Raw genomic sequence first — 24,082 nt, forward strand, 5'->3', positions numbered from 1 at the left:
CGGGAAGGAAGGCCGCGCGGCCACGGAAGCCGGGAAGGAAGGCCGCGCTCTTGGCGCTAGTGAGCGCGGGCGCGTAGGTGGGCGGGGGCCCCCGGTGCCGCCTGGAGTGGCCTGCGGGGAAGGCGGGAAATCTGGTTCTGCGAGGGTCGTGAACAGGGTTAGCCCTCCGCCCCTTCCTCGGAAAAGGAGTTCCCCTGGGGACGTCGGGGGTCGCCAGCGGTGGAGGTTTGGGCACCAAGGCAGCAGTTTCAGGGGACAAGCCCTGCCTGGGAAGAAGAAACGCATTGCTCCCAGTGCCAGGGCTGAGCGCTGGGGTAAATATGTAACTGAAACGAGAGCTTCTGGCCATGTGCAGAGTGCTTCCCCCTCTTTCCTGTTGATTAATAGTCAGGGAGCAACTTAAGTCCGCAATCCGTTTGGCTTATACGATAACACGATGTTTTGATCAAGGAAGATATGCTTTTGGTTGCAAGCGAGCTTTTTATTATTATTATTATTATTATTTATTTATTTATTTATTTATTTATTTATTTATTTATTTATTTATTTATTTATTTATTTATTTCTCACATACATATTCTCTGCTTGCCCCGCCTCCAGCACTTTGCTTAACATCCAGCCTGATGAAGAGTTCTGGTGAACTTGAAAGCTTGCTCTCTATTTTGTGACATTTTGGTTGGTCATAACAAAAGGACTTAGGAATTTTTCGAAATAAAAGTGGCAGCTTGGCCATGCATGCTAATGTAACCTACCTATTCCTCTGCTTAGCTTATTTCTCTTTGAGAGAGGCTTATTTGTTTGGCATGTAGACAAATGGCAAATAGTGCCCCAGGAAAGAACTTCATCCGCCGAGCTCTCCTCCCCTCCTTTGTGCGCCTGCGCTGTGCAGTAACTGAAGGTACTATGTCCTTGCAGTGCAGTAACTGAAGGTACTATGTCCTTGCTCTGCTGTACCACAGTTTTATTTCTGAAATAAAAATTGCCGCATACTATGCTGCTTTACATGCTTAAAAGTCCCAGATGCAGACATAAGATGCTAGCCACAGCCATTCAGGGTCCTTGCACATGCACTCATGGTGGAAATACTGCTCCATGGGGCTTGGCTGCTGAGCAGTATTCAGCTAACTTGCAAGAATGTTAATAACTGTTCTTTCTAAGCAGGACTTCCAAGGTCCAGATATCTCCCTTCTGTTTGGTTGACAGCTGTACACATAAGGCAGTTTAGAAATGACAGCACTGTGCCCTTTGCTTTCCTCAATAAATAAATAAGAAAGCTGAAGTTCATGTACCCATTTGAAAGAGATTTTTAAACTTGTCTTCCAATGTTTTTAGTCTTCCATGTGCAATTTATTTTGTCAGTGGCTTGTTGCTTTTGCCACATTCATTGCTGGCATGTGGTCCCTGGCCAGAAAAGGCTAGCCAACCCCACTGTAGAATTTACTAATGGTAGATAATGGATGAAACTGCTGTATACGTAAATTGATGCAGAGTTTTGGCTTCCAGTGGTCAACTAGCATCGGAATATAGTATGTACTTGCATATGTACATACTAGTGTGTATCATGACCTTAGCCAATGGTGGCGCAGAGGAAGATTGACAGACAGCCGCTCTCCAGCATTTCAGAGAGGAGTTTTTCGCAAGCCTGCCTAAAGATGTGTTTGTGCCAATTATCCTATGCTCTGCAGTTACACGAGCCTTTGATTTAACACTCATATTTTGTAGTGCAGCCTTGCCAAAAGCAACATAAAGTCCTGTTCCTGAGATTGTGGATAGGATGTTGACCAACAATATTACCGTTATTATTATTATTAGTAGTAGTTTTTTTTTGCAAGAAAGGTTATATTTTGGCACGTGTGTGGAGAATCCTTCCTTGATTTTGAAGTGTTTGTGTCAAAATAGCTCTGAGAAAGTTTTCAAAACTGTCGGTGTATTTTTATAGTTTCTGTGGAATTTGAAACCTTATATAAAACAGGATAAGGTAAAGGTAAAGGTACCCCTGCCCATACGGGCCAGTCTTGACAGACTCTAGGGTTGTGCGCCCATCTCACTTAAGAGGCCGGGGGCCAGCGCTGTCTGGAGACACTTCTGGGTCACGTGGCCAGCGTGACAAAGCTGCATCTGGTGAGCCAGCGCACCACACGGAAACGCCGTTTACCTTCCCGCCAGTAACCGGTCCCTATTTATCTACTTGCACCCGGGGGTGCTTTCAAACTGCTAGGTTGGCAGGCGCTGGACTGAGCAACGGGAGCGCACCCCGCTGCGGGGATTCGAACCGCCAACCTTTCGATCGGCAAGCCCTAGGCGCTGAGGCTTTTACCCACAGCGCCACCCGCGTCCCTATAAAACAGGATACATAGCATTAAAAAAAAGAGATCAATGATGGATGCAACAATGCAAAATAAATTTTCATTTACAAGTGCTTGAAATATGGATGGATTTAAGAGAGTATTAAACACAAAAACATGGAGAAGGCTATCAGTGACAACTAACCTTGAGAGTTGTGTCCTGCCTCCACTGCTGGAAGCCGTACGCTTCTGAATGCCAGTTGCTGGAAGGTGCAGGAGAGGACAGTGCTGTTTCAATGAGGTCTTTCTTGTGGGCTTCACATAGGGATTTGGTTGTCTGCCTCTTGTCTGATCCAGCAGGGTCTCCTTGTATAATTCTCAATTGACTGAAAAACAAGATATTGCTGTAATTGGGCGGCGGGGGGAGCGGCGGCGAGAGAGTTAAGATGATGGTGCACTCCTGTAGCCTTTGGTACACAAACTCAGCAAGTGACAGCTGTTTTTAGCCATTTTGGCTGAGAGCTAGCTCATTGGGCATGCACATTCTCTTTCCTGGGTGCCTATATTCATGCACATCTGTTGGGATGGCATAATGCCTAGACTTGCAGTGATAACTTAGTCACTCTGATACACAGTTGCTAAGAAAAAATGCATTCAAATGATGTAGAGTCCGAACTATTTCCAGGACTATCTCACCTACAGGAGAGCCTTGGCGTATGAGGTCAGCACTATATTTGATGCAGTCTGTGTCACCTTGTAATTGGTGTTTTTTTCCCGATTAAGCCTGTTGGTATTTAAAAAGAAAAGACAACCAGCTATTTCCAGAGGCTTCTCGTTGATGGTTGGAGGCCAAAATGAATGTTATGCTTGCCTGCGGATGTAGCCCCTATGGGCAATATGTGGGTCAAAGTGTACTTCTCCATTACATGCCTGCCATCTCAGGTGTGCTGTATGAAAAGTAAGCATAAGGCTGAATTGGATAAGTAAGCATACCTTCAAAATATTGAAACTGACAAAAGTACATATTGATTTCCAGGAAGTGAATGTTTAGTTAATTTGACATCAGATTTTGCAAACCATGCACCAAATTTTTAAGATGTAGCTACAATATGGGGGATGGATTCTTGAGAATCATCATTATGTAATGAGGCACCAGAGCTGTATGATTAAATTTGGTGTTGAGCTGTCATATGGAGCCTGACTAACAATTTATCTAGCCTTAGTCCTGCCTGTTCTAACTGGTAGCAATGTCTTGGACCAATGTGTTTCCCAGCCTTTGGGCCCAAGGCCTTTTGAGATGCTGGGCAGTGGCGGACTTTGGGCTTCCAAATTTCAGCAGTGCCCTGTGTGATGCCAAAATTTGGCACCCCTCCCCTGCCTCTCACCTTCTGTTGTTCGTCATTGTTCTGGTGCCCCCTGTGACGCCTTCTTGGCTCTGCGTTCAGTGTGGGCGAACCTTTTGCACTTCCCTAAATCCGCCTCTGTGCTGGAAACCCAGTACAGCGGTACCTCAGGTTACAGACGCTTCAGGTTACAGACTCCGCTAACCCAGAAATAGTACCTTGGGTTAAGAACTTTGCTTCGGGATGAGAACAGAAATTGCGCAGTGGCAGCAGGAGGCCCCATTAGCTAAAGTGGTACCTCAGGTTAAGAACAGTTTCAGGTTAAGAACGGACCTCTGGAACAAATTAAGTTCTTTACCTGAGGTACCACTGTATATATCCATTCTGCCCCTGAGTTGTGTCCCCTGAAAATGGGCACCCACATTACATTTTTAGGGGATTTTTCCAGCCTTGCCTGTGGATTTGAATAGAGTTTTGGTTTTAAATCCAGAAGTTGTTTTCAGAGTCCCATTAAACTGGCTGACTTTGGTCAACAACCAGCATATTTACAGGTTTCAAAGCTGTGTGTTTTGTTTTTCAAAAAATGATTTATGTTGCAGCTTAATATTTGTTCTCAGAATGCTTTTATCCTGGCAAAAGATCCCTCTTCCAACTCAAAAGCATGCATCCTTTTATCAGTTGTCTTCTATACATTGCACTCTCTGGGATCAATGTGAAAATAACATTTAGGTTATGGTTTGAATTAATTTATCTCTGAGCTCATGGGATGTTTCCATTTAATTTGTCTATTTTGAAATATATTTAGCTTCTGAAATGATAAATACCTGAAATGCTGATGTACAAAATATTTGGAAAACTTGCACTGATACTTATTTTTGTTTCCCAGTGGTGAAGTAAGATACACGATGGAGAGAGAGACTTGAGTACAATTTAATGGACCACTTTGCCTCACAATTGATTGACTTTATGGAGGGTTTAGTTCCTACTGATTATCTTAAATATAATGCAACATTCACATGTATTCCACAGTTAGCCTAGTGATGGAGCTTGGCCTGTTTGTGACCCTTTAATGCAGTTGCACCTAGATGCTCTGAGAACCAGTCATAGTTACACTGGCGTAAATTGTACCAGATCCAAACTCTGATCAGGTGTGGGGCTACTGTTGGCTGGGCTTGACCAAAGCCTGGCAGAGGGAAAGCAAGACTTTAAAATAGAGCTTGAGTTACATCATCCTTTTTGTCAGCTTAACTTAGTGTTCCCAAGTCATGTGACCGTGCTGGGCTTAGGCTCCAGCCTAAGGTCCACCCCTCTGGGTTTACACAAGCTGAAATTCCCCTGGCTCAACCAGCTGGGTAACTGCTAAGCTGGGATGAAGGATTTAGCGCAGTGTATCTTTGGCTGAGCTGGAGTTGGGGACTTATGCAGGCATAGCCCAGCAGAGCCAAGAACCTCCCAGCTCAGCTGGAGATCTGCTGGATCCTAACCCTTCACATTCCAGCAGATCTAGCCTTAGGGTTGTTCCCTTAGTGTACAACCTCAGAATACAGAGGGGTTGCTGGTTTAAAAATGCATGCATGTAAAAATCATCTTACTGAAAGGTCATATGTCAAAGAGAAGTCTGTAGCCTCAACTTACTTTGTCCTGATGTGTCTAAGCTTTCCATGTACAGTGGTACCTCGGGTTAAGAACTTAATTCATTCCGGAGGTCTGTTCTTAACCTGAAACTGTTCTTAACCTGAAGCACCACTTTAGCTAATGGGGCCTCCCGCTGCCACTGCGCAATTTCTGTTCTCATCCTGAAGCAAAGTTCTTAACCCGAGGTAATATTTCTGGGTTAGCGGAGTCTGTAACCTGAAGCGTCTGTAACCTGAAGCGTATGTAACCTGAGGTACCACTGTACAAGAGGTTTTTATATGTGGATACTATTAAGCATGCAATCTCCAATGTAAATTCTGCGTGCAGTTTGAATTGGGTCGGTGACCTGTATAAATAAAATTGGCACACCTGGATACAGTGCTTGTGGAGTTTGAACCTGAGCTAGTGTGCCTGGTGGTTTGCAGCTTGTGCCACGATTACATTTGTGAAGAAAATGTGTGAGAACCTTCATTGGATATGGATTTGGCAGGTTCTTTCCCGCTCTCTTCAGAATACATTTAAAGCAAAAGAGTGGTGTCCCTTGCTGGACCTCTGCAGATTTGGAAATTCTGCAGTGCATTGTGGGGAGGGGGGTAACTTATTTATAGGCTGATATTTAAACAGGAATGTAGTCGGAAATCATGGCAGGTGCAGCCCTACCCGTTTTGTGCAGGGCAACAAAATAATTCAAGGTGACCTTTCTAGGTAGTGCATGTGCAAATATTTTAAATGATAGCTGTACTGGAAAATAATTCTCTCAACAATTACATGGATTTTTGCAGGCCTACTTACTGGCAGACTTTTAAGAAGGTTTGTCATTTTAGCACTAGTATGCAGTAGAGTTAAAAGCAAAATGAATGCCTTTTCTTTCTTATCACTCTTACTTTCCTTGCTATATCATTTGAAAGCAACATGCATTTTGTTCGCCTTATCAGGGTAGATGTTCCTGCCCAGAGAATGCACATTAGCTGCTTACTCACTGTGCAACCAACGGCCCTTCAGTGCAGTTGTTAATTGTCCTGTTTCCTGTGATATTCAACTAATGCAGACATTGTACAGAGAAGAATCCTCTAGATCCAATTTAGATACGATTTTGTGTTGTGTTTTTGTATTCTCCAGTAAACAATGAAAGTTCTGTTGCTGAAAGAGCCTAAAGAAAGTGAAAACGGACCAGATCCATATATAAAAGTAAGTAACCTTTCGAAAGAGATTAAATTTAGATATTTGTATCTGAATTGTCATTCAACTTAACTCTGAGTTCAGCATTTAGGTTAATGGACCTGTTCAGATAACCACAGACAACCACTGGTCCACAGATCATAAATAGGGTACAACTGCATTGTCATAAAAAGTATAGCTATTGCCAGGTTGGGCAGCAGGCCAGATAGATGTCCTCTCTTCCCGCTACGTCTCTGGAAAGAGTCGTTTGCAATTTAAGCTAGCTGTAGGCTGGAGGGGAATGCTTAAAGTTAGTAACCCAGAAGGTTAATAATACACCCTTCAAGTGTACTATATTCTCAGACTTCATATATTCAAGCTTCTCTGCTACAGGGGGAAAAACTGGTCAAGTTTCTCTGTCTGGTAGCAATTGTTTCCTGAAAACAGATGAAGGACAGCATTGTTTCAAACTGATCTGTACAGCTTCGGTAGTTAACATATAGTTTGGATTCTAAGGAAGCATATGTTGGTGTAAAATATAGCTGTCTCCCATATACCCCCACAATACCTTAAGATGTGAAGTGGCCTCGCTAAAAATGCCTGCGTCTTCTGAAGCAAGATAGGGGTTCACAAGGAAAAACACATTTCTGATAGTTGAATGTAATGTTGAATGTATTGTTGGAGCTTACAGCCATGTCAGGGAAGGGGAACGAAGGCATGTGCAAGCTCAAGTCTTGCTGCAGCTGCTCCTCATGATTCTAAACCATGGTTTAGCATTAGGTGTAAACCAAGCCAACAGCTGTGCCGTTTGTTTGTTTGTTTGTTTGTTTGTTTGTTTGTTTGGGGTTTCATTTCACTTGTATGAAGAGTACATTAAAATACCACTTCTAGTCGCTAGGAAACATGCAACAATAATCTGGTGTTTTATCCATGTTACACACAGACCAGTGCGCGAAGTACATAAGGGAATCATGCAGATATGAAGTCCCATAATTATTCTTAAAGTGGGCTGCATGATTTCAAGGACAGCAAAGCTATTTAGTCTACATATAACCAAATGTAGGCCTGTTTTGAAGGACAACTGTTTTACACCGTAGGGCAGCTGTTGCATGTCCTCTAGCATAAGCCTTGTAATTATGAACATGCACGCAGGGGCGTTTTTTCAGTAACCTAAGGCATTTGGTCCAATGCAGCTGGCTTTTAAATAAAAACGCAAGTTTGCTTTTTTACCTAATCATGATTTGTTCTAAGTTATGCTGTTACCACTAAACAACAGTACAATCCTATACATGTCTACTCAGAAGTAAATCTAATTGTTTTCCGTGACATTTACTCCCAGCCTAAGTTACCTTGCTGATTTAAATGTTAAGAATAATTTTAATGTGTCAATCCTTATCTTATCCCAAAATTGTATGTCCTTTCATTCATAGGAACTGGGTTTGCACGGGCTTGAAGCAACTTTGATCCCAGTTTTAGCATTTGAATTTACATCTCTCCAAGCTTTCTCTGAAAGGGTAAGTCTTAACATTCTCTTCCTGTTAATAGCCTGTTCGGCAAAAAAAAAAAGCACCTAATTTTTAAAAACCCATTTGTTGGATTAGGAATGTAGGTTGCCATGGTATATAGCATTATGTTGACTAGAAGGGGTCTCTGCCCTATTTGAACCTCAGTTGCTTCTGGCCATAGGGGCATCTGGTATCAGCGGAGAGACCAGTCTGGTAATTATATTCCGTGGTGGAGGAAAGGATAAACCTTAGCATTTGGCTTGACCTCCATGAGAATTGATACTCCTGCAAAGATGATAAAAGACAACTATCTTAACAATGGTGAAAAATGTGTTCACGTACAAATACTGCATGCATACTGAATTTATCTAAAGTCCTTGCCATTCATGTTTTGTTTTGCTTGGGGAAGTTTGGCAAGAAATGATATACTCTTTGAATATGATTTTTGTTTATCAGTTTTGGGGTTTTTAGATGTGACGCTCAGTTAACACATGCATTATGGAACTGTAAGAGCCCTATTTCTTTTACCATTTTATACTCCATTCCAAAGAATACTTCATTGGAAGTTGGTCCCATTCATTGCCCTAAGGGTTGCTTCCTACTTACATATGTTTAAAGCTGCATCCTAGATCTCAAAGGTGAATTTAGTGCCCTGACAACCTAGATCAAAATATAGGAGAGTTTTTTTAAAAAATAAAATCCTGCTTTTTTAGGTATCTAAGTGACTTAAATGAATATTTTTTTCAGTATGTTTATGAGCTTGTGAACTGAATGGTCTTATAGGGCCTGTCAGTCACTGAAACAGAGCTTTAAATACTAAGTAGTGTGATGACAAAATAGCAATGAGTCGAGCTGTGGATGATCCTGCTTTGATGCTACCATTTTGACAAGGACACTTGTTTCTGCCACAGGATTAAAGGAAAAAAAATTTTTTAATTGCTTGTTTATAAATTTGAGTAATTAAACCTCATTACTAGCTGAGCACGTGCTTCTGAAGCTAAGGAAAGAGCTGCTAACGTCCATTTAAATAGGGGAATAGAAGCTGGTGTGTCTTTTCTAGCACGCTGTAAATGCATGAAAAGCATTTTATTTTCTTGGAGGTTACTCTGGGGCAGGTTATTAGCGCAATCTTTCGTTTCGCATATCTCTTGCCAAACCCTTCAGCTGCAAAAACAAAGCGACTGGGATGTAGAAAAAAATACCAATCAGTAAGTGAGCCAGCTTTGAGTCTGATTATGCCCACAGCTAGGATTATGAGCCACAGTTGATCACAGGTATAGTTCCCTTGAGCTAGTGTCCGGATGGTGCTATTTCTGTAATTACACTTGCATTATATAAATAGTACTCTAAAGGGATGCTTAAAAGAAACATAAATCTTGAGATTTCTCTCTCACTCTCTTTCTGTATACATACACACACAAGCATACAAACAAATATGCTTGATAATGGGATTTGGAATTGTAGACGCTTGCTGAAGGCTTAGACTATAAAGCCATATCAGTATCTAAACTATGTAACTGAATTATATATAAATGGTATTTTTAAGCTTAAGTAATATTTCTGTTTCAGACTAAGCTTTTTCACATTTCCAAGATAGTGAGCTACAGTCCAGAGTCTTGAATGTCCTTGGAGTTTGCTTTGCTGGCTATGGCCAGTGAAGTTCTGAGAGTGCACAGAGCTCCTTTCCTTTCTATAGGTTACAATAGGAAAGCCCTAGTTACATGTTTAGGGCTATTTTTTTGGATCACGGTAATTGACTTGGACACATAATTACATTGAGGGTTTATATAAGGTGTAGCCAACTTAGTGGCCTCTAGATGTTGCTGGGCCACAGCTTCCATAATCCCTCATCATTGGCCATGAGGGCTGGGCTTGATGGAAGTTGGAATCCAGCAACACCTGCAAGGCACCATGTTGGTGATCCCTGATTTACATATTCTGGCTGAGTATCACTGGCATCCTTTAAGCTTTGTAGGGGAAACCAAGACCCCTGGGAAGCTGGTGGAAGCTTCACCAGAACTCCATTTGCTACAGCATACTGTGGATGTTTTATGGCGTCAAGTTTCATCTGGTAAAATGTGGCCTTGTGTACAAAGGCTAAGGCTAGAACCTAGTTTTTGTATTGATCTGCGGGTGCTGAGGTCCATTCTTCTAATCTTGTAAGCTGTTGCCTCAGTTCAGCAGAGCAGAGCATCAGATTTTTAGTGGTAGTTTGTTGTTCTACACCTCACTGATTCTGCCGAGAGAAAGTTGAACAGTTATTATGATGTTCCACAATAATTTTTCCTGCCCCATTAGTTGTGGGGAAAGCAATGAGTCTATTATTGTCGACAAGGATTCTCAAAATTTAGAGTTCTTGAGGCTGCCCAACTTAAACACACATGATTTCCTCCTTATGAAAGAATATGTCTAGGCAGGCATACAGACAGTGATATCAAAAATTCACTTGTCAGTTATTCAAGGTACAGTTCCCTTTAGGCAATGAATCACACAATAACATCTATTGCTATCCTAGGGTAACTTTACAATAGGCTGTGAACACTCAGTGACAACTCCAGAGTCTTGGATTCTGAAGTCCCATCAAGCAATTGTTTTCTTACTGACCTGAAGTCAGCTGTAGGTCATGCTACCAACATGTTAAAGTTCTATTGTAAAATGATAGGCTGCTGTTGAACTCAGACCATAGAAAACACAAACAAACAAACAAAGACTTAACAGTATTGTTAATGCAGGACTTACCGGTAACAATTTGGTGAAAATACTACTAAGGACACCAGGAGCCTTTGCTCTAAAAAGCAGCAGATGGAAGACTTTTTATTGTGTTTGGTTTATCATCGTTAACTTACGTTTATTTTTCTCAATTTTTGTTGATGAATAGGTTTTTCACCCTCAACAGTATTCTGGACTAATTTTTACCAGCCCAAGAGCTGTAGAAGCCTTCAGATTATGTCTGGATGATAATACTAAAAAAAAAGGTAAGTGGGAATTTAGACAATACCATTAAATGTGGTGAATTATTTTATAGTTTTCTCTCGAAATATATGCCTTAAAATGCATTCCCACCCCCCAAAATAAGCCATTGAGTGTATAAACAGTTGAAGGGCTATTGGAATTCTCCATCATTCTTGGGGGGGGGGAGTGTTTATCATCCTGCAGCAGAACCCTAACCATGTCTATTCAAAAGGAAGACTTACAGAATTCAGTGGGACTTGCCCCAGTTAAGTGGAGTTAGGATTGCAATCCTAGTGAGTCACTGGATCAGATATTTTCAGAAGCTTTCTACCACATCCTTTTGTACTGGGATAATGCAGTTACCTATGAGTGGTGGCATTAATTCAATGCATTGCTTAGGAACTTATTACATGTCCTGGCTTCCTTTTCTTTTGAGCAGTGCTGTGTTAATGTCAGTATTTTGATGCCAGCAGCGTCATGTGGACGCTGTGAAAAAACTGAGTCCATGAGCAGCACCCATCCCACAATGAACACCCATCTGGAAGCACTCCAGATATATGGATTAAGAAAGCAGTTTCAGACAAGTAACTGAAAGAAGCGTCTATTCAGCCATATTTTCGCAGCATATTGGAGTACTGAACAAAAACACATTTTTGTTTGCTTTGCATAGTCACTGACATTTATACTGTAGTAATAGTTATTAATATTTTGCTGAGCCCACACATTTTTCAAATAAACGTTCTTTGGTGGGGCATGTCCAAATCAGCATTTTAGTATTTATACTGTATTGCAAAATGCTTACACATAATTTTAACGTTTCACAGTTTGGAAAAATTCTCTGAGAGAAAAGTGGAATACCAAATCCATTTATGTGGTGGGAAAAGCTACAGCTGAACTAGGTAAGCCACATTTTTAAAAGGCCTATAAAAATATTAATAAAAAGCTATACACCATACTTTGCAAAAGATACTGATGCTTATTTCTAGTTCCCTACTATTTACTTCTTAATGGTCAAAATATTTGTCAGCCAGCAAAAATCTTAGAAGTTGCTTGTATGCCATCTGACCAGGAAATGAAAATGGGTCAAATCTAAACTCATGCCAGAATGCTGAGCCATAAGCAGCCTAGGTTGTTGTCAAGGCAGGAAGCACAAGTTTCTGGGATTGGAGCAAGGGAGCAAGCAATCATATGAGCAAGAGCAGCTATAGAAGGCCCACCTAACAAGGCCCTTTAAACCAGTGGGTGGTGTGAGTAAGTCTGGGAGGACAGCATACCCTTGGGAGCCCTTTTGGACTGCTTGCTGTAAGGGGCAGTAGATCCATTGGTTCTAGCCAATAGAAACTGAACTTACAGACTGAACTTCACCATCTTGTGAAAATATATTGGATTACTTCTGATTAGGTTTGCTTGAGGATGGGACAGGGTGCCTGGCACATGGCTGTTTGGGTGTAAGCCCCATTGGGCTTACTCCCAGTTAGGTGTATCTTGGATCACGGCCTTGGGTGCTGGAAGAAACTGGCCTCTTTTTCTCAGGATTAAAGACCTTCTCAAAGTAGGCAGAATGTCATCTTCTTTAAAAGAATCAGCTGTTTTCTTTTTTTAAAAGAAATTCCCCTGACCCAGAATATTTTTTAAAATTATTGTCCACGTTCAAATTTTCCATTCTCTGAGAAGGTAACTGAGCACACTCTTAAGTGAAGAGAGTTTCCATGGCCTTTTTGAGTCCTGCTGGGACAGTCTGACTCGAGCATAAAATAGATATTGCTCTGGTTTTGCTGGTCAGTCTGGGGACCTCCAGGGAAAGTGCAGCCCCATTGGTTCTTCTGGACATTTTATCTGCTTTTGATTTCACTTACCTGAGAATTTAGTGTGGTGTTACCAACCACTGGTGGCACTCGGCTCATTCTCTTTTATAAAGGTCCATCAGTTTTGCGTAATTCCAGGTTTAGCAGTGCAGGTCAGGAGGTGGAAACAGAGAGTATATATGCTGTGCTGTTCTATGACTCATGGCTGTAATGTGGTTTGAATAAGACTGTTTTGGAAACTGCAGCTCCTGTAAACTGCTGCAGTGCACCTTGTTTCTGCTGTGAGATTGAGAGAACTTGTTATTCCAATGCTCAATTGATTGCATGAGCTGCAAGTATGCTTCCCGGCACAACACAGGGTGCTGGGTTTTTACATTTAAATGCTTCCACTCTGAACCTAGGTTTCCAGACAGATCCCTCTCCTAATTCTACCACAAACTCCTACTTTCTCTTTACACACACAAAATACTTGTGTCCTTCTTACTACAGTGAGAGAGAGGAGGATTCAAGGGCAAACTATCATTTAACACATTTCTAGCTTGCCCTTTATGGCAGTTTGAACCTGTTTCTCTAATTCCAGTCCTACAACACACTAGCAAACATTCATATTTAACAGGCAATTTTTAGAGATGGGCAGTGGAACCCCTACTCATGTAGGAGTATCTTGAATAGAAGTGGAAGCAAAGCACTGCTGCTATACCTTTGTTTGTGTTGCATTGCTTCAGCTGCTATGGATCAAAAAGGTATTTGGTGCACTCCTTGGTGCAGTGTTCCAGTTATCAGAATCTGAGCTACAAAGGCGAATCCTGTTTTGTTCCGTGGCTGTACTGTTGCGTTGTTTTCCATGAAGTCGATCAAGTCGTTGGATAGCAAATTATAATTCTCACTTGTATGTATCTCTATAAAGCGCATTTTAAACATTGATTTATGATAATGTTACAAAGTATTTTTTAAAATACGAATATCCTCACTGACTCAGTAGAACATTCAACTCATCCTAAGGAATCATTTTTCTCTCTTTCTTTCAGTGGCTGAAATAGGTCTCACATCACAAGGAGAGAGCTCTGGGAATGCTGAAAAACTAGCTGAATACATTTGTTCTCGTAAGCAGAATAAGAATTTTCAGCGATTGGGTTATTGTTTTATCATTTTCTATTGTCATACACATTTTCTTTAAAAAAGGGGGGCGTGTTATGCTTTATACAGAATGCGTATTTTTCTATCCTGGTTGACAATGAAAAGTCCAGAATCCTGTAGGACCTGTATGAAAATAGTTGCATTGTTTTTCAAGATTCCTTGTCTTCAGAGCTGACTTTGGCTGTGTTGCTTGGGCAAATATATCAACTGGCTCCTTAATTAAATAGGTAGTGTTAGTCTTTTTCCTCAAGACAGATCTTAAGGTCTTTTAGAATTTAATGTCTCTGCATAATTTGTTATAGAAGAAGGAGATACTGCCGGGGCTGGTGCCTCGTACATTGGCCAGAGCGATCAGGCTGTTCTTCTTTTTCTTCTTCTTTTTTGTAAACACAAGTTTAAAAAGATTAGCATTACTTTTCAGATATCACATTGGCATTTCAATTAACCGACACAAGCCTTGGTAGGATTGATATTAACATATTTTGCTTTTATCTCTCAAAATAACGCTCTGTATTCTGTCTCAAGCCCTTTGTTGCTTCCTGTAATTTATTACTAACATATCTGTGGTGCCTAATAAAACTTCAGTTTGCAATTAGGTTATTCTGATAAATCTGTGCAGACTCCTAATAAGGTCCCTTAGCTTGATTTTACTGGAATGAGCCTGTTTTCTTCACCCTGGAGGAAACTCAGGAGCTTAAGAAAAAGAGGCAAGAATGTACTTGTAGCATTTAAAATAAACACCCCAAACCATGTTTTCTTTTATCCGGTTTAAAAATAATTTGGAAAAAAGCAAATCCTCTGGAAATAGTAGGACCAGAGAATTTTAAATTGTTTTACCCCTCCACTTTCTCCAATCCAGATCAAATCTTCCAGGCATTCCTAGCTTGGCTCAGAAGTGCAACACATGTTTTCTTAATATGTGTATGCACTGATCCTGAATGTGCAAGCACGCAACAGAAATATATACATAAATCTATATTATCTATCTAGTGCTGGGGGGTGGGGGCACAACAGTGCCTTTAAGAAGAATGAGTAGAATAGAGATGAGGTTTCAGTAGGAGCCATGTGATTTCTGCCTGGTGTTTCCTAAATCAGTTCTGAAGAAGCAAGCTGTACACATTAGGCAAAGGACCACACTCTTCCTCTGCTCCAGGATAATCTCTCTGCTTGTGGTTGGGTAATGGAGTGTGAACTATGAGCCTCTTGAAAACACCAGACCATTATAAGAATACAGTCAGCTTGAATGATTGAAAACCGGAAGTGAGTGTTCCTTCAGTTGGAAGCTGAATGTCCGACGGTGCTTCCGTGGCTTCCGATTGGCTGCAGGAGCTTCTTGCAGCCAAACAGAAGCCACATTTTGGAAGTCAAATGTTTCGGAAGTCAAATGGACTTCCGGAATGGATTCTGTTCAATATCCGAGGTACGACTGTATAAGAGCCCTGCTGCATGTAGTCTAGAATTGAATTTCCAACAGTGGCCATACAGATTCTTCTGGGAAGCAGGATACGAGGGCAACAGCCCTCTTCTCTTTGTCCCCAGCATCTGATATTCAGAGGTATAGTTTTTGTGGCCAAATAATAGACTTCCTTTCCATGAATGTGTCTTAATCCATTTCTAGAATCAGCTAAGATAATGACTACCAGCACATCTTGCAACAGTGAATTCCATAAATTGATTTACAAAAACATATTAGTAGGAATATGTTGTATGAATGTATACAAGGATGACTGTTCTCCAAGAAGAAGGTCTGTCTGAGGACATTTGTGTAATGGTTCCCCTAAGAGAACTTGTAGGGGTTCAAAAAAGTGAATGTCCATTTTAAAGACCAGAAAATGGGTGTGTTATATATCCCCAATAAGACAACTTGTATCTGGAACATCTTTTCAAACCACCCTGTTCCTTCTTGTGACAGCTTTGACCTTTCCTTTGTGTGGAATGTCAGACAGCAAATTTATTCAGCTGAAATGAGTCTTTAAATAGCTAAACAAGTATGAGGAATGCCAAGTGACTGAAGGGGAGGGAGAAAACTTATTAAGATGATTGGAAGCATTGTGCTTGGTAGCTCTCTGTTGAATAGCAAAGAAATGGAGCATAGCAAGGCAATTTATCTTTTTGCCAGAACTCTTTAGCCAAAATATCCATGCCTTGGCAATGGAAACCTGTTTTTTTAATATAAAAAAGGGCTATAGAGCTTCTGCTGTATGTGAAACACCTATGTGCCTTGAACTTTATTTTCAGTAGTCTTAAGGGTGCAAGTAACACATACCATACTTTTCACTGTGTGGTTGTAGTGTGATGGTTTAAAAGTATTATTTAGGGGACTTTGTGCTTAAAATGACCTCATGAATTAAATATATTTTTATTTTTTCAAACAGGGGAGTCACCCAATTCATTGCCTTTGTTTTTTCCTTGCGGGGCTCTCAAAAGGGAAACACTTCCAGCAATGCTCAGTGGGAAAGGTTTGATTTAAATCGTTTAAAGTATTTTTGAAGTTTGGTCCTTCAATTTGAGGAACACAGGGTGCATGAGAGACAGTGCTGATTATCAGACCAATAACCGGCTTTGCATACTTGTGGGCTCCATCAAACATTGCCATCTCAGTGGTGCTACTGGGTAGTTTATGTTGATTCTCTTTCTGTGACAACCTGGATCAGTCCAAGGGGCAAGTTCATCCTAATGCAGCCTGCAAAGTCTCAGTGTGTGCCCAATGTTTGTTGAAGTCAGAAGAGTGGTGCGTAAGTGAACCTATACATCATCCCCATATACAATAAGTCATCCTCACCCATTTCTCTGGCAAGCACAACAATCAATTAAGATGGTTCCTGGGGTTGGTGATGATGACTCAGCATGCTATTTTGGCATAGCATATTCAGTTACAGTGCCTGCATTTTTTAGCCCTTGAAAAATATTCAAGTAGAAGAAGAGGAGGAGTTTGGATTTGATATCCCGCTTTATCACTACCCTAAGGAGTCTCAAAGCGGCTAACAATCTCCTTTCCCTTCCACCCCCACAACAAACACTCTGTGAGGTGAGTGAGGCTGAGAGACTTCAGAGAAGTGTGACTAGCCCAAGGTCACCCAGCAGCTGCATGTGGAGGAGTGGGGAAGCAAACGCAATTCACCAGATTACAAGTCCACCGCTCCTAACCACTACACCAGACTTGTACATAGTGTTGTGTGGGATTTTTGTTCGGTTTATCTTATATGCTTTGATTAGCAAGTCTTTGCATGTTTATTGTAAATGACAATAAACCTTTAAAATATTTTTTCCCCAAATAATTTTGTTGTCAAAACACAGAGGTGGTTGTTTTTTTAGATTTGGGGCAGCATATGCTAGATACCCATCCATGTTAGTATTAATGCTCAGTATGACATCAGTTTAAATGTTTGTGTTTTGATTTAACTGAAACCGATAAGCTTAATCACTAATATATTTCACTGTTTTTGTTGCAGGCATTGCACTAGAGGGCCTTACTGTTTACCAAACTACTCAACATCTTAATCTTCAAGACTCCTTGAGGAATTATTTCTCACAACAGGTATCTCACTTCCCAAGTGAGCATTTATCTACATTATGATAAATTTTATTACGTTCCCTTGGTTGTCTGTTAAGTTACTATTGCCAAGGACAACCAGCAAGCTGCTTAAGCAATTTCTCCAGCCCCCTCCCCTAGCTGTGGAAGCAGAATTCCTCTGGCTGTGCTTTTAGTCATCTTAGATATAATGCATTTGTTTGATAAAAATGGAAGTGGTCCCCAGACATTTTTGTGATACGAAACACAATAGCTCTTAAACCTATTGATGGTTTTATGTTATATAATCCTTGAACATTTCTTACCACACTAATGGTATAGACATATATCGTTTGTCCTCCTGCAATTGAGATGTTCAACCTATTTTAGATGCACTCACAGAAAGAAATCAAATAATCTTACCTTCCAGGTAACTTGTGTGTTTTGTTCCCAGCTTCATGGGGGTTTTTTAGGGGTTATGGCAGCGATCTAGAATTAGAAGGGTCCTACTAAAGTAAAGTACTAAAATAAAGTGGTCATGCTGGCCACATGACCCGGAAGCTGTACGCCGGCTCCCTCGGCCAATAAAGCGAGATGAGTGCCGCAACCCCAGAGTTGGCCACGACTGGACCTAATGGTCAGGGGCCCCTTTACCTTTACTAAAATAAATGGGGCTGCTGCCAATTAGGTGGACTTGAGGTTATATCTTACTGGCTTCATCTTGTACTTCCTAAAACTTTTTTGTAGAAAAATCTTTTTTTTCCTTTCTGCAGTAAAGCATTTATTGTTCTAAGGGAATTCACACTGTTGAATGTAAAGGATTAACACAGGTTGTTCATTTGCACCATCTCCGCCCGTGCCCCTCAGTGGGAAGTAGGAATTTTGAAGGGATGCTGTTTTTTCCATGCTGAATACTTTTAGGAGAGATCTTCCTCTAATGCCATTGTTGAGATTAGTTCTCTAGCTCACGTATATTTTTTATGCCACAGCAGGCTGTCTTCCACACAACTGAATGCTTGACTCTGCATGGTCATTTGTGGAACATATACTTGGTGTTGGATTAGTAGCCCAGAGTAAGTTTAGAAGGGAGCCCTTGAAGGATTTTTGTTTGTTTAAAAGTGCATTAGAAAGGAGAGGTTATATTGGCTGTGGGATCTTGACTGTAGAATCCAAGCTACGCAGTTGCCTATTACAATTAGAAATGTGAGGTTCATGAGCAAAACTTCAAGTAACTATGTTACTATGAGGAACTGTTTGTAGACAGGAATAAAAAGGACTTCTTTCAGGAAACATTAGCCTGGTCTTCTAGTGACCTCCTCCCAATCAAACTGGAAAAATCAAACTTCATGCATTCTTGGGCAAAACAGCAAATGAAATGTGATGTTGTGTTGCTATATGTACATGTGGTAAGAGCCCCCCGCTAGCTGTAATAGCCACTGCAGCAACTTCAGAACCGACTTTTAAGCTGCAAAGTGGCCATGGTGAATACAAAACAAAAAAACAACCCTGGTTGAACATACATCAAGAGATTCAACCAGGAAGAAATATCAGCTCTCCTTCTCTTTTAAATATTTTTCCACAGGGTATTCCTGCAAGTATCACGTTTTTCAGTCCATCTGGCATCAAATATTGTATGAAGCAGATTCAGGAATTGGCTGGTGATCTCTTTCCCCAAATTAAGGTACAAATCTGTTGGAGAGGTAATATTGCATTTGGTTCAAACAGAATTCTGATTCAAGGGTCTTGGATTCCTGATTATCATTTTGCTTTAAGCTTTTCTGTCTCTTAACTTTGTGCTGTGGGTGGCAACTGTTCACTGTCAATTGCCTTAATATCCTTTGTAGAAAGACACTTTATGAATTGGGGGACATGTTTTTCCTATAGTGTCGAGGGATACAGAACTTATTTACTGACTCAGAATCACATTAATCTATGGATGTTTCAGTGTGTTAGCAACCAAACAGTAATGAGAGTTTGATATACAACCATTATGGAATAACTGCAGGGAAAAGAAGAAGCAAAGGCATGCACGCCATTGGAAGGCAACACCATTTCACTTGATTTATTTCTTCACTTCACTGTTTGCAGAATATGAATTATCAACCACTTGTGACATTGAGTGCATATTCGCATGTGTTTATATTTTACCACCTGGGTGGGGGTGGAGATTTGTATTGAGGCCACAACACAAAGAGAGAGGGAGATCATATTTTTCCACCCATGTTGCAGTTCTGATGAAAGTCACCATCCTGAAAACACTATTGGCATCAATAGCTGCTTTCACCCTGGGATAAATAGTGGGGGCAGTGTGCAAAGAGTTGTCCAGCTGCACCACAATCCCAGTCTAGTAATAGTTTACACTTGGAGCAGGACAAACCATGATATCTGGTCTGGATGTAATGCTAAACCAAGTGGGTCCAACAAGGAGGAGCAAAACAGGAGAGACTAGCATGTTCACATTAAACCATTAAAGAAGGGTAATACAACATGTGAGCAAAGCCATTCCATAGTTTGAGCATGAACACAGCATATATTAAGATGGGGCTTAATTTCTTGCCCTACTTGAATTTTGAACTAGTAGTGCGAACTTGCTTGGTATGTAATTTCAAGGCTGGCTATTGGTACCAGATGTAAGTTAAAGAGGGTAGGTTGACATTTATTAGTCCAAACTTCATTGGTATGAGAAAACAAGTTCAATAGACCTTTATTGCAACTTGAAGACCAATGAAAAGGGATGCATTTTAGCCCTTGATCCAAAACCACATACATACATGAGTTTGGAATACATTTCTGAAAGGCTAGAATGTTGATCTACATGGGGAAATGTTATCAGGCAGCTGGCTGACATAGCAAGAGCTGAAGTCAATACTGCATCGGTCTCTACTGTGTTAACACGAGTGTCATTTCAGTTTGCTGCTATAGGTCCAACAACAGCTGAAGCTATAACTGCTCAAGGCGTCTCAGTGAGCTGCATTGCCAGTAGCCCAACTCCAGAGGATCTCACTGCTTGCATTAAAAGGAGTCTCCAGTTGTAGAACTGATGGATTTTAAGGCTATGTGTATTTGATATTATGCTATTTTGCAGAAATGACATCTCTAAAATGAAAACTTATTGTCAGTGGGTGTAACATTCATTGGGATTAGAAGTCACATTCAGCTCTGGCCTGTAAGACACTTAATGTATGCCTTTATACTGTATTAACAGTGGTGCTAAATACGAATTAAAATGGACAGTAATAGTAGCTGTCTAGCACAGTTAACACCTTGTCTAATCTTACCCCGATAAATGTGAGCTTATATTTTTTAAGTTTTAGAAATAGTAATAATGAAGCATTAGGTGTTTTGTTGCCTTCTAATTAAGTCTCATATTTAATGTAAGCAATGTTGCTATAATCCAGATGCAGTTTTCATTGCACCTAAGTTCCCTTCAGAAATCCAGGGTAGATTTCAGTGTCGGGTTATGGTCAGTGCAAGCGTTGCAACCTGCCAGACAGACTAATCCCCTATGTGTTGTTCTGGGAATTCTTCTGACGCCCCTGAGCCAATTTCAGGTGGGGGGCAGAGGAAAGAGAAAAGAGAAAGCTCAATTGCATGAGTGAAAACCCTCGTGCTGATTGGACACTTTACATGAAATCTGCCCATTGACTAAAAGCAGACTTCCAGAGACACTCCACCATACACTTGGGGTGGTGTATTGGTTGCCTCCTATGTACTTTACACCTTATGCAGATTTTCATAATTGTACGTTCTCTGCTACTGTGAATAACAGCATATAAATGGGACATTTGCTCATAGGCTGTGAATATGTTCATTTCAAATTAGTCGCTTCTGACAAGCGTTCTGTATATCAAGTATCTCAGTTTATACAAGCACATTGTGTGCTCCTGTTTAAATCATGTTTTGCATCATCCATGGAAAGAGGGAAAGGATGATTTCCAAGTCACAATTCCAATAAACAAGTTACAAAATATTCTTGATGTTCTGGTTATACCTTGAAAAACATAGGCACCTAACCTTGTGAATTCAGACCGTTTGTATGTTTTATTGAAGAAGGCCAGGGTGGCAAACACTTCCACAATTTAAAAACAAACAATTCAAAAGTCTAGAATTGTTAAAAACATTATTTTCCTAAAGTGATCTCAAGATTGCCAAGAACAGTAGTCTTCAGAGGTTCTACTGCCGTAAAAGTAGTTAGTAGAGGTTTTTCCTTTCCTCACTTGCAATGCCAGAACTGGTCACCCAGTTAAATTGATTTTGCAATAGGGGCCACAGCTTCAGTTTGGCTGGAATCTATCTGGTGAAATGAGACCTTGCCATAGTGACTCATGCACTGGTTACATCCACAATGAATTAGAATAATGCTCTCCATGTGCGGTTACCTTTCAGTTAAGAAAATTCCATTGGTACAGAATGCAGCAGCAATAATGCTTGTGGGAGCCAATTCTGTACTTTTTGCCAGTTTCATTTCCAGGTCCATTTAAAGTTTCAGTTTTGAACTTTTAAAGCCCTCAAAGTTCTGAGATCATGTTATCTGAAGGACCAACTACACCCCTATGAGACTGCCAGGCATTCAGATCAACCTACAAAGTCCTACTGTGTGCTGTCAAAATGTTAAGACGGGTAGCAGGGAAACCCTCCCTGTAAACTTTGCATTTCTCTCTCCATTTTATTTTCTGTTGTACTTAGACCAGTTCAGAATCATGGACAATATCTCTCGCTGGTTCTTGGTCATGATGGTGATACAGAATAGCAGTGGAATCTTGTTCACTAGGGCAAATGGCGCACTGCCATACCAACCTCTGTCTGCCTTCTTCCGTAACAAGCAGCCCATTGGGTGGCAGTGACTGTTGCCTCCTCTTGATTCTCATGTTGCTATTGTGAAATTCAGAACAGAAGATGGAGACAAGACTAGAATTAGTCGGCTTTGGCTTTACCTGCCTCCATTCTTCCCTAGCAATCCCAATTAGCATCAGCCACCACTTTGGAATACTGTTTTGCACAAAATTGCCTCCAAATTTGCCACAGATGTAGGATAATATAGCAAGAGAGGATTATCAACTCTTAAGCCATGTTTGTGAGCTGTACTGTGCAAAGTACAGGTGGACCTCTGGTCTGATGCAGCTAGGGTCTTTTTGTTTTCATAAAGCATAGGGAGAACTTGGGACAACTGCTGCACCACCACTGGGGAAGGGAGTTGTAACAAACTGCTCTATTTACTGCCTTACTAACATATTCATGTAGACGGAAAAGAATGAAAGCATGGATGTCCCTTTCAAAGCCACTTCAGATGCCTGAAGAAATGGAAAGGGGCCTCCATCTACTTTGCAGCCATTTACTGTTCAGTTCTGTGTTGGAACTACAACATTTTGTCTGTGGTTCGTAGTGAAATGTTATTAGTAGAAGGCTGCTACAGCATTCTAAAACCTTGTCCTGTCTAACATGATCAGCTCTCTACCAAAGGCAACAATACTAGATAATCTGTGTACTTGAATATTGTGGATTTTATTATGCCTCTGGGATTGTTGCCTATATGCTGGATAGCAAAATGTAGAGCCATCATTACTAATTAAAAGAGATTTAACAGGGCTCATCTAACAGAAAGAAAAGTTAAAAGAAAATGCACTGATTCATTTAGGCTAGCTCACATAATGGCTCTTAATAAATAATGCTTAGAATGTAAAGGAGAAACAAATGCTGTCTTACGACACAGAATGAGGCCATAGAAGAGCATCGAGCCTACATATCAGTATCACCTCCTAATTTGCTCAGACAGAAGGCATGGTGCCTGACTACCCCAGTACAGAGCAAAAGAAAAGGTACATTACACCGGTTATTTAGTGCTCTGGCTTGGGTAATGACAGTTCCTGCTGTGTAATTTCTCTCTGATGCCAAAGTGCATTAACTGAGACTAGAGGGGAGAGAATTGCTGCTTATAAAACATAAGGGACAGAGTTTATAGGCACTAAAGCAATTCAACTGTTTTGCAGTCAGTGGTCAGTATTACTCTATGAGCCACACTGCTAGAGTCAGGCAGGCTAGGTAGAATGAATTCAATCCCTGTTATCTGCCCAATTGTTGAAGTGTTTGATTTTTTATATATATAAAAAAATCTAATGTCAACAAAGCCTTAGCTCCTCTTCACATGGGAGCCCCAAAGCAATAAGCTGCAGCCTTGAATCTACAGTAGGGAGTAGGAAAGAAGAGATGCAGACCTGCCAATTTCCCCCTTAGCAAGAAACTCAGTTTTACAGCAAGCTGTTTGCCTAGCATTTGGAAAGCCTATCTCTGTTCTGGACAGTTCTGCCTTCACTCAACTTTTCTAAACACTTTTATTAGGAAGCAATGCAAACTTTTAAAGTACTACATTCAGAGTGGGGGTAAAGTGTTTTGCAAGACAGATTCCCTGCAAACTGGTCAAATATAAGGCCTGAAAAAAATGAGCTACAATATTTATCAGCATCTTTTGCAAGTTAAAATGGCTTCTTGAACAAGTTATATATGTCATTGTTACTCTAAACACCCCCTGGATCCAGCTGACTGGAAATGGTTAATACGGTATGTAGGTTTACTTTGGTTCTCTTTAACCTTTAAATAGGTGAAGCACAAAAGGATATAAGCAATGGTTGTTATGTAGATAGCACAAGTTAAACCAAACAATTGGCTTTCTCATAAAAGGAAAATGTCAGCATGCAACAAAACATTCAGTAGCCATGTGGCGGTTGCTTAATTCACTCTAAAAACTCCAGCAGAA

General features: G+C 40.7%; 2 protein-coding genes across 6 annotated transcripts in view; one reads left to right on the top strand and one right to left on the bottom strand.

Annotated features, from left to right (window-relative positions):
• Positions 1-40: 40 nt before the first annotated feature.
• On the top strand, positions 41-21,301 carry UROS (uroporphyrinogen III synthase). Of its 4 annotated transcripts, none has more exons than XM_053388929.1 (10): positions 41-59; positions 6,383-6,451; positions 7,852-7,935; positions 10,805-10,901; positions 11,703-11,777; positions 13,712-13,786; positions 16,196-16,279; positions 17,273-17,358; positions 18,914-19,012; positions 20,241-21,301. In XM_053388929.1, exons 2-10 carry the CDS (start codon positions 6,389-6,391, stop codon positions 20,364-20,366), a joined length of 789 nt encoding a protein of 262 aa, XP_053244904.1. In that variant the 5' UTR covers positions 41-59; positions 6,383-6,388; the 3' UTR covers positions 20,367-21,301. The 4 variants fall into 4 exon arrangements, with proteins under 4 accessions (XP_053244904.1, XP_053244902.1, XP_053244903.1 ...); XM_053388927.1 differs by lacking the exon at positions 41-59 and adding an exon at positions 66-314; XM_053388928.1 differs by lacking the exon at positions 41-59 and adding an exon at positions 66-225.
• EDRF1 (erythroid differentiation regulatory factor 1) overlaps positions 20,640-24,082 on the bottom strand; it is a 35,720-nt gene continuing 32,277 nt past the window's right edge. For both annotated transcript variants that reach the window (XM_053388907.1, XM_053388905.1), the window contains exon 24: positions 20,640-22,203. In XM_053388907.1, the coding sequence (XP_053244882.1) occupies positions 22,014-22,203 (190 nt within the window). In that variant the 3' untranslated portion in view covers positions 20,640-22,013. The remainder of the gene's footprint in view (positions 22,204-24,082) is intronic.

The sequence above is a fragment of the Podarcis raffonei genome, chromosome 5, assembly GCF_027172205.1.
Source record: "Podarcis raffonei isolate rPodRaf1 chromosome 5, rPodRaf1.pri, whole genome shotgun sequence".
NCBI lineage: Eukaryota > Metazoa > Chordata > Lepidosauria > Squamata > Lacertidae > Podarcis > Podarcis raffonei.

Coding starts and splice junctions, on each gene's coding strand:
- UROS (XM_053388929.1), top strand. CDS start 6,389: ATGAAAGTTCTGTTGCTGAAAGAGCCTAAAGAAAGTGAAAACGGACCA. Junction 7,936..10,804: donor TCCAAGCTTTCTCTGAAAGG/GTAAGTCTTAAC, acceptor GTTGATGAATAG/GTTTTTCACCCTCAACAGTA. Junction 16,280..17,272: donor AGCAATGCTCAGTGGGAAAG/GTTTGATTTAAA, acceptor TTTTTGTTGCAG/GCATTGCACTAGAGGGCCTT.